This window comes from Pygoscelis adeliae, unplaced genomic scaffold (assembly GCF_000699105.1).
Source record: "Pygoscelis adeliae isolate BGI_AS28 unplaced genomic scaffold, ASM69910v1 Scaffold38, whole genome shotgun sequence".
Classification (NCBI taxonomy): Eukaryota; Metazoa; Chordata; class Aves; order Sphenisciformes; family Spheniscidae; genus Pygoscelis; species Pygoscelis adeliae.
In genome coordinates this window covers 21,599,714-21,610,186 of record NW_008825614.1, presented here as the reverse complement: position 1 = coordinate 21,610,186, position 10,473 = coordinate 21,599,714, and the positions used below count along the sequence as shown (strand labels likewise).

The window sequence follows — 10,473 nt, the reverse complement described above, 5'->3', positions numbered from 1 at the left end:
TTAATGCTCGCAATGTTCTTTGCGGTCCTCAGATACTACTGGAGACATGAATATTACTGTTGCTATCAGTGTTTTACAAGGCAGTCAAAGAGCCCCTCCAGGTTCTCCTGCTCAACCCTAAGCAGATATATGTGATGTGCATTTACACACCCCAAGGCCTGTTCTTGTTGTGGGTTTCAGATGTCCTCCTGAGGCTCTGCAACATGAATATTAGATCCGTCATGTCTTTGCTTCGGATGTTCCAGGAAGGATTTTCCAAAGTGGTCTAAGACAGCTGCAGCTGGAGCCAGTGGCAAACCTCTTCCAGGGGGCTTTAAACACACCTGGCCACCTCCTGCAGGGCTATGGCTCTTCTGTACCATGTCCCACAAAAACATATGCTGTATTTGATCCACTTTCCAGAAGGGAGCAGCAGAAGGATTCTGCGTGAGAGGACGAAAAAGGAAGAACATCAGTAGGTTGAGTCAGGAAAGATGCAGAGTCAAATCCTTCTGCAGTGGTGTTGACGCAGAACAAACTGAGGCCCATTTCATTCTTGTCTTTCAAGCCAAGGGTGAAAGAAGCTATTCCAAGGACTCAGATCTGCAGCTGCCCATCCTGAGTATCACAGACTCACCATGCTTAGAGTAGTGGAAGCTGTTCTACAGGACCCGCGTATTTCATTCTAGTTGCTCCAAATACCCCATAAACAGCACAGAACTGATTTGCTTCATTTTTCCCTTTCTTCTCTCCTGGCAGGGAACCACCAACCAGACCTGCATCTTGTGGGATGAGAATGATGGGTGAGTTCTGTGGATTTCTCTTTACTCTCATGGGTCCATTTGCTTTTTGGGGTGAAATCGTCACAAATTTAGCAGTGATGTGTAAGTTTGTCGCACCCACTTGCTCTCTCTACTTAGTTTTTTCTTACGTCCACCTTCACGGCTGCCAAAAGTCCTTCGCCCTGGTAGGGAGTGCTCCTTCCTTCACACAGATGCATCCCTTCTTACTGTGTTGTCTTTTAGTGCCAGTTGAACTGGGTCTAATATTTAAAGATTTGCAATTAGGTGTTGTCAGTATAGCCTGTGAAGGGCCGTGTGTGCCAGGAGCATCATGTATCTGTACCAGGGAAACATCTCTCAGTGTCCGAGCAGGGATGTTCATGTGTAACTCTGCTCACAGGGAGGAGTGATTGCATTTTCCTTTGATGCTTTGGACCCCATCCTACGTTTTGCAAAAACGGCCTCTTATTTTGACTCATCCACTTTTGGATTTTCCCACATGAGGAATACGTGAACTGAGACCCAGGACTGTGGAGTCATTCGCAGATTGCCCTAAATTGAGCTTGACATAGCAGTGCTTGGCGCTCTTCAGTGCTCACCCCAAATTGTTCACCATAAGGAGAGTAATGCAAAATCAGAGTCCCCTGTTGCAAATACAGGCTGCAGTGGTGAAGTAGGTGTTGGGCTGCTGTGATACAGTAAGATGATTTCTGCCAGGATTCCTGCAGAAATCCTGGTGCTGTTCAGGAGGTGCTGTTGAGTGATGTGATTGTGGTCAGCAGGGAAAAAAGAAATCCAAAGTTACCACAAAGAGTCAGGACCATATGGGAAGTAGCTGTCAGAGAATGTGTAGCTTTAAAAAAAAAAAAAAAAAAAAAAAAAAAAACACTCTGAAAGTGTGGTCCTAAATCCTGAGTGAGCTTGACAAGGATACAAAGTTTTTGATTTAGTGGTGGTTTTACTTCATTGGCTTTTGTATCTCTGTTTGAAGACCAACCCGACTTCTTTTCTGCTTACAGTCAGTTTCTCTCCTTGAGATCTCATGCATTTGGCACATACCTCTGCATTTATTATTATTATTTATTATTATTATCTGCAGCGTCTGAAAAATGATTCTATTCTTCTCCTTTTATGCTCCATTAAGTAGCATATACACACATAGGCGGGCAACATATTTGCAGTCAGCTTACCATTCTTGTTGGTCTGTGATTAATTTGGCATGTATGAGTGGATCCAAAGCAAAGCTGAAGAACCCAGAGGGACTCCCTGCTTGTGAAATCACACCCACGTTGTGGCCTAGGGCAGAAATAGTCCCTCTGGGTTGCAGTGAAAATTGCTCCAGCATTAGAAGACGGTTGGGATGCAGGAGCAAGGTCAGCCCTTGTGTGCTATGCTGACCTCACACATCAGGATGCAGGTGAACCTTCATGAAATTACTGAAATGGGATTTTTTTTATATTACTGAGTCTGTAGTCAGCCCAAAGCAGAGGGTTGGCTATAGGTGAGCAGACTCGGGAGGAGGCTTGGATAGGAACTGGCCTGCTCTGCTAGATCTGTTGTCTCTCCATGCTGGAATGGGATTAAAGCGCTTGTATACAAATCCGGTTTTTGGCAAGTGAAGGCAGAAGTTGGAACCAATGCCCCTTCTGGTCTGCACACCATCTCGTTGTTCTTGGCTTTCTAGGTTCTCGAGGGAGGGTTATGTCCAGAAGGATGGAGGTGTTTCCCTGCTATGCTCAGAGCTGCTTTGGATTAACTGTAGTCTGAGCAAGAAAAGAGCAAAATCCAGTTTGCACATGGTTGGATCTGAGGGAGCGTGGTGGCGTTCGGGCTGGGTACATATCTGTTGGAGCTGGCACTGAAAGGTGCCATGTACGAGAAAGATGAAGGGTTGCCCACTACTGAACGTGGCTTGAGAAGCTTGAATGCCATCGTTGATCTGGAGACAAAACAGTGCCCAGTTCAGTGTCGTCACCTCTGCCTTGTCCTGGGAGGTCTGGCTGCTCCATACACTTGCTCCTAAGGCTTGGCAACTTGTTCGGCTGCCTGTCATCTCTCTGAGAACATGGGGTGTTAGGAATGCTTTCAGTCTTTAATCCTTGCAACTTCACGGCATCAAAAGATGGGCTTGTAACTAAGAGTTGAGCAGACAATTTCTTGGCACCGACGCTGTCATTCAGTTGTCAAGGATGGTTTCCAAAACCCCAGCAGATTGGTTGCGCAAGTGTTGCCGCTAAGACTCCGCTGTCGGTGCATGTTCGGGGGGGGTGCCTGTCTGCAAGTGTTTTCAACGTAATCTCAAGTGGTTGAAAAGTCCAAAATGCTGATCTCAGCAGATTTTGCTAGGGGATGTTCCAAAGCTAGATCCGATCCGGTCAGCTCTGGCGATGGGAGCTGCAAAGCTGTTTGGGCTACATTTTAAAGCTGATTTTCTACCGCTGTCACCTCCTGGGAAAGTCTAATGAAAGGCAAACTGTGCAAACCCTATTCTCCAGGCCTGAATGCTCACCTCAAACTTGAACGGCACTCTGGAGTTGTTGAGGGGTTTGCATCACAGTTTTGGATAACTGTTTCCTGTTTGGAGTAAGGATTTTTAGGTTACACCCTGGACCTGTTTGTTGCCTGGTACGTGGTAGAGATCATGACCGGTAACTCTGAGCCAGGACACCCTGAGGTTCAGCCACATTTATGTGGGTGCCTCTCTTTGCTCCCACCTTCTCCTTCCTGCCACCCCCCTCTTTAAATTGGAGGTTTTCCCACTGATCAGTCTTGTAAGACAGTTGTGCAAGTGAGTGAATCTCAGGAAATCCCATTTCCCAGCTCTGACCAATTTAACGGCTTTACAGCTTCATTTCTCTGTTTGTAATTCACTCTGCCATATTCCCTGTACAGCCCAAGCCAGCCTGCCACGGTGTTGCTTGCTCAGAAGACACTGCTATCTCTTAAGCTTGCTCTTTTGCAGGCTCTCCATGATCCTGCTCCAAGGCCGGCTGGCCAAGGGGACCTTCCCTATGTTCACAGTCATCCATCTGAGGCTGCGGATCTTGGGGATCCAAACTCCACCTGATTCCAGTGAACCAGCCTCTGGATTTAACCCCTTGCAGCTGATGTGACTGAACAGGTACAGAGGCAGGAAACTGGAAGCAATCCTCACAGGAGAGCTCCTACCTGTTAGGGCAGCCACCTGAGCTTTCAATCCCATACAAAACATGCCACAACCCTTTAAAGGCCACTTAAAATCCATGGGCCGTGAAGGGTTGAACTGTAAAATTGCAATTAGAACAGACAATTATCACGTGGCCGTGTGCTTCCTCCGAGAGAGAGTTGTTGAACAGAGCAGTTAAAAAAAAAAAAATAAAAAGAGGAAGAACCCCTGAGTGTTCAGTCATTTGCATTTAGATAGATATTTAAGCTTGTAATATTAATAATGGATTTTTGATTTATTAATCCTAGCCCCTTTGAGTGACTGTTAGATTCGTGGGTGGCACCTCTCCATCTCTTTTCTCTTCCTCTTGCCCCCAACTCCTCATGCCATGAAATAAGAGGGGAGAAGATCAGGGACTAATTTCTGTTGTGTTGGGTCCTGCAAGTTTGATTAATGAGCTTAGCACTAGCTGGGTAAATTGAAAGTTGAAATCAGAGAATGATTTGGGATTCTCTGGCTCTTCTCCAAGGGTATTCATCTGGAGTAATTATTAGCTGCTTAGCCTTGCTGAAGTTAAAGCCCAGGCAGGATCTGGTCTCCTGCTCCCTCTTTCTCCTGCTGGGACAGGACAGAGGAATTTGATGGATGAAGTCATCTTATGTGCTTTCCTGTTCTTATGCATCACCAGATTTGTATTTCTTGGCTGCCTTGCTCTGGTGCACAACAGGGATGCCATGTGGCAAGGGGAACGGGGAGACAGTTGCCAAAGTTTGTTGTTAGAGTTGGCAGCATAGCTTCATGGCTGCCGCAGAAGATGCAGGGCTAGTTAGTGTTACAGAGCAGTCCCGCTACCCCAGGGGACTGACGAGTCTGTGTACTCAGACCTCCAAAGCTGGGGTTTGGCGTTCTTTGAGCGTGGGATCAGGTAAAATGATGGGGATAGTCGCAAGCCGTCAAGTGTCTGCAGAGAGACCATGAGATTAAACTGACTATCTGCTGCCGTAGATAGACCCACAGCCACAGGTGAATGCTAATTCTTCCCTCCAGCGTGCCCTGCCTTGGTGACAGCAGGGACCAAGCCAGCCAGATGGGTCTTGTATTTTAGCTTATGGTGCAAGAGAGAGCAGTGTGCCATGCCAGTGTGAAATCCAGTCCCGTACCCGCAGAGGCTGGGATCCGGCAGGTCTGCATTGCCAGGGGACCTCTCATCCCACAGGGAATGCTTTCTCTTAGAGGAGCTGTCTGGCTCCAGCCACCAACATTTCTCTGCTTCTCTGTCTCCAAGACAAGCATAATAATAGCTAGGCATTATAAGAACTGATCTTGAAAGGCCTTCCAAACCTTCCCAAATATTTGCATAAAAGGCTTTTTGCTCTTGGAAGAGAAAGTGCCTCAGGAGTCTGTGGTTTTGATTCAAGGACACTCTTACCTTCCCTCGGGAAAGATCATCTGTTCCAGTAATTAAAGCCTTTAACCTATCTAACTTAGGAAATGCAGACCTCACTGTTTAGGAAGGTGCCCTGTGCACAGCGAGGTTAGGCATGGAGAAGACGACGAACAGCGCAGCAGCTTGCGGGGCAAGGTTAAATCACATCCTCCTGGCTCTGGGCTGGATCTGATGCCCAGCCGAGGTCAGGCAGAAATCTGCCCCGAGGGTTTGCAACTGCACAGAGCGGTGTTTTATGATGCTGCCAAACAAAGTAGACTATCAGTCTGTCCCCACTTGGAAACTTACAGGATCCTAAAATATAGCTCACAGATGCTGAGGGCAGGCCTGCTCATGGGCTCTTTTCAGACAGGAACCACTTGAGGTGTAGGGTGTATATTGGTCCTTCAAGGGGATGGTTCTAGAGCTGTGTGGACCAAGGGCTGGCAGGACTGGAGGTGATCACACAGAATTGCAGTTCACAGGGAGAGCTCTGCAGTGTCATAGAAAGTTTGTGGAGGTGTTTTTGTTTGTTTGTTTTGTCTGGAACACCTCAGAGGAGCCCCAAAAACATCCTAGAAGGAGATATTTCCTGGCAGGCACCATAATTTTTCCATAGGGTAACATCCCATGAGTCTTGCAGTGCAGCTGAAGATCGCATTGCCTGAAATTCTTATTTTCAGGGTGGGCTGTCCACTGTCTAATCTACAGAGTCCCAAGCTGCCTGAATTCCTGACTGCATGTCCTACATGATTACAGGAAAGGCGTGCACTGATGCATGGTGCAAGGCAGAGTGAGGAGCAGGACACAGCGTAGGCTCCATGGGCTTCACCCTACTTTTTGAAAGCTTCTGATGCACTGGATAAAAAGAAAGGCAGGAAGTTTTCTGTGTTTTCTGGGACTTTAATGTGATCTCAGTCTTGGTGGTTACTCACTGGTTTCCTTTGGAGGGCATGTACAATAGGTCCATTTCTTCTACTACTCCCCGCCACCAGAAAAACGTCACAGAGGAGGGGTTGTATCTATAGCATCCCATGGACACTGCTCATAACATCAGTTGATCCATCTCCCAATGCCTGTCTTTTGAAGAAAAGTTTTCTAAAGCCGGGAAACAGCTTCCCTTTTCTTCTGTCCATCACCTAGTGCATTAATGGCCCTGCCAGAGCTGTAGATCAAGGGGTGACGCAGCTTGCCTATGCTGACAAAGATGGGTGAATCCACCCAGATACAGACAGGGAGGGAACCTGTTGCAGCCCCAAAGCCCTGTGAGAAATCAGTGCCCTTCTCTCCTCTTTGGACCTACGCATGACATATTGTATATTATATATTTTCTACTGCAACACCCCAGCTGGCTGTGGGGGAGCAACATTGCCAGTGACATGCCCTTCATGTGATCCCATGCAGGGTGTTTGTGCTGGGGTTTGCCACTACCCCTGCTCCAGGTCCATCACCCTTAACTAGCGTCTTTGTTCTTAACTCCGCCTGCAAATGCTGCCTTTCCTGAGTGCTCCTGTGGAGGTCTTGAGGGGATGTTGTGAAAGAAGGCAGTGTTGTGCTTGCAAAGCCTGTCTACACAGGGGCATGCAAGCAGGTTAATCTGAATATTCCCATTAGTTCCCCTGTGTTAAATCCAGTTAAAAGTACCCCCTAATTCAGCCTGTCTGACTGCACTTGCGGTGTGCAACCGGGCAGATTGAATTATGGCCCCAGGAGCCCCTTTTTAGCCCTGGATGAGAGTAGACAAAACAGGGTTAATGCAGTGAAACCCAGTCACACCTCTAGAGCCTGAGGATTTAGCTTCCCTGCTCAACCTGGGCTCTGGGGCTGCTGGAGGCACCAAGCAGAAGTGCTTCAGGGGACTGTTTTTCCAGGAATCTGCCTTACCCCGAGGCCACCTTTTCCTGGAAACAACTTGTCACCTGGACTTCTAGGTGCTGCAGGAAGGAGGTGGTCCAGTTCCCGGTTAGCACAAAGCCACGAGCACAAGGTACCAGCGGACCACAGGGCTGTGCCTATCCCCATTTGGGAGAGGAGTCACACTTCTTTGGCCTTTGCTGAGCTACTGCCCAGCAGTCAGCATTGTCTGTGGGACTGGCAAAGCAGGAGCTGGCTTATTCTCCAGCGCCTTTCACAGCACAGGATGCAGGAGAAGCTGAGCAGTACGATACAGGGCTTCTGCTGCCTGCCAACAGAGCATGGTTTAATGGCTTTCAACAGAAGGGAAAGGGGGAGAGGAGAGAGGATTCAGAGGCTCTGAATCAAATGCTCCAGCTTTTCCCTTGCTTCCCTAGTAAAGGGTCAGGAATATAGATGGAATACATTAATTCCCTTTACAGAACTGGCAGAAGCCAGACACTGAGACCTGGAGGATGTTCCAGCTGGGAAGGATCTTTGGATGCAGTGGTGTGATTCCCAACCTCAGCTCGGTGCTGAGCGTGCGTTGTGAGCCAGAGCACCATAGGGTTCAGGATGGCTTGTATGTCCACATGAGTGCGCGTCCTACGTACTCATATAAAGGCACATGTGCAAAACATGTGCAAGGATATAAAAAGGTGAACGTGTGGGAACAAGTGAGTGCTGTTGCCTGAGTGTGAGTACGGACACATGCGAGTGTGTTTCTGTGCACAACAAGGGCTGCAGGGTGTTGTTGGTGTGTTGGTGTGAACGTAAGCGCACACGAGGTATGCAGGTATCTGCAAGTACCAGGCAGTATTTGCATACGTGTGTGTGGAAAACACAAAAGTACATGTGCGTGTGTACAAATGTACGCAGGTACTCAGATAAGGCTGTTAACCCAAGCCATCCTTCACTTGTGCAATGAGTCTCCAGCTACACGTGCATGATATATGTTTAAATGCATGCAGGAGCTATAGAGTGTTTGTGTGTGTGCATGCAGGGGGATGTGCACACACAAACCTCTGCACAGCGTGCTGTGCATGCCAGACTGGGGTTGCGTGTTTTGCCTGCATCCCTGCCTGCTCTCTTTATTTACAGCTGTTTGCTCTGAAGCCACGATGCTCACGTGTTCCCTTTGCGGATGGGAGGGGATAAGTTTCACAGTCGCGTGCCCTTCTGTGGCCATCTGCCATAGAAGTGCCAGGCTGCTGAGGGCTTTCGGTGGCACGTGGTGGAAGTCCAACTTGACTTCCCAGGTTGCATGAAGGGACTCCAGGCCCACTCCCTGCTGCATTTCTGCTGCATTTCACTTGGTGCTTGTCTGTGTGGTACCTTGTATGTTCTGAGAATGTAATAACACAGTACAAGCATCTGTACGTGCTGGTAGAGAGCTCTCATTCACAGCTCCAGGCCTTTAAGTGCAGGGGAAAAAAAGGAGGCTGGGGAAACTTGAAGCCTCCCCTTGGTGTTCTTTAACTCCAATGACTCAATAGCCAAAAGGCTGCAGCTTTGAAGCAACTTCAAGGCAGGCTCAGGTGCATGGAGGAGAGACAAACATCTGCACTACCGGGATGCTCAGCACCCTCTGTGTGTAAAATTCAGAGCAGAGTCACTGTACCTCCATGTACTTCTTTGCTGGATTCATTTTTGTGCTCCCTTTATGAGCACGAGAAAGCCTGTCTGGATTCAGAGCAGGACTTCCCAAATGGTTCTGTCTCTAAACCTGCAGACCCTACCACCATCCTGAGGATATCAGGTCTGTATCCTCTGGAGCACTGTTTGGCTTTTCTGGAAGCTGAAGGCTGCAGAGCAGCCTGTGCATGATGTGAGGAAGGTGTGTTATGACTACAAGTATCTCAGGGCCAGGGTTGTCCAAAGCACAGACCATCAGCACTAGGTAGATGTTCAAGGAGGTTATGTCCCATGTTTCTCTGTTAAGACCACAGGAAGAAGTTTCCCCATCAGGTTTCTTTGCTCAACTTCCTTGCAAGACTGAGGCAAGTTCAGACGAACTTCTTAAAATGCCTCATTTTTGAATGCATCCATGAACTACACCAGCATGCAAGCCAGAAACACAGCAGTACCCACCATAATCACAATGATATTAGATTGCTAAAATTTGGGGGGCTCAGTATTTCTTAAAATCTCTTGGCAACTATGTAAGAGTTTGTTCTTTATCTTCACTGACTGGGCGAAAGAAAATCCTCCTGAGTTGGTATTCTTAGCGGGTCTCTTGCCTGCTTTGCAAATCAGGCACAAAAAGCCACCAGCACATATTCCATAGCCCAGGCAATGGATTGCCCCACAGTGGAGATTCTAACTGGGGGGCCAGTATTGCCCCTTCCAGTCCCAGGTGCCTTGCAGAGCTCTCACTTTCATGATGGGAGACCATGGGAAATGGTCAGGGTGCAGAGACAGGTTTATGAATCCATGTCACTGCTCAAGGGTGGGTAGGACTGGTGGGTGTGGGGGAAAAGTGCTGAGAACTGGCACGCTGTGAATAAGGATGGGGAAAGTTTGCCCCAATTTTTAAAGAGGAGAAAAGGACATGTTTTCATTTTCACCTGGCTGCTTGTGCACCACGCTAGGAGATGAAATGTTCTGCTAAAACATAGCCGTGAAAAGAGGACACAGTGCCTGGGATACAGCCTTCATCTAATGATGAACTTTCTGTGTGTCTGGGCAAATCAGTGTAAGCTTTGTGCCTCAGTTTTCCCTGAGTCTACTGTGTTAATAACATCAGACAGCTCTTCTAAATGTCATGAAATCTAGGAGCGAGGAGTTCCATTAAGTGATAAGTAAATAGCAAAAATAAGTGTTATTATTTATCGCTGAGAACTGATTATCTAAATGTGAGTTTTATGATTGAACTGGTCATCCATGCAAGATAAGCTCACAACGTGTCAGCTTTGCCCATCACGCCTCGGTCCTGTGAGCAGCAGCGAGTACTGCTACATGAATTTTAGTCTTCGCGAAGCGGAATGGGACCAGGGAGGGTCAGGGCAATCACTGCGAGACCGAGCACGCGATGGCACGGGACACCAGCCTGTGCATCCCACTGACTGCCTGAGTTAATGGTGGCCTCTCAGCCGCGTGGCAGAGCAGATTAGCAAATGCGTGCAGAATCCAGCCTGCTCCGACAGCCGCCTCGATGCGGAGCACGGCAGCTTCTCCCACCGCAGGGAGAACTGGTCTCTTGCAGCCGACCTGCTGCCCCAGTGGGAAGAACTGGGGCAGGCAGACTT

At 48.2% G+C, this 10,473-nt stretch overlaps 1 protein-coding gene across 1 annotated transcript in view; it reads left to right on the top strand.

The window, feature by feature from the left end:
- BAI1 (brain-specific angiogenesis inhibitor 1) overlaps positions 1 to 10,473 on the top strand; it is a 205,496-nt gene that overhangs the window by 87,499 nt on the left and 107,524 nt on the right. The window contains exons 13-14 of the mRNA XM_009333078.1: positions 739 to 782; positions 3,724 to 3,870. Coding sequence (XP_009331353.1) covers positions 739 to 782; positions 3,724 to 3,870 — 191 coding nt within the window. The remainder of the gene's footprint in view (positions 1 to 738; positions 783 to 3,723; positions 3,871 to 10,473) is intronic.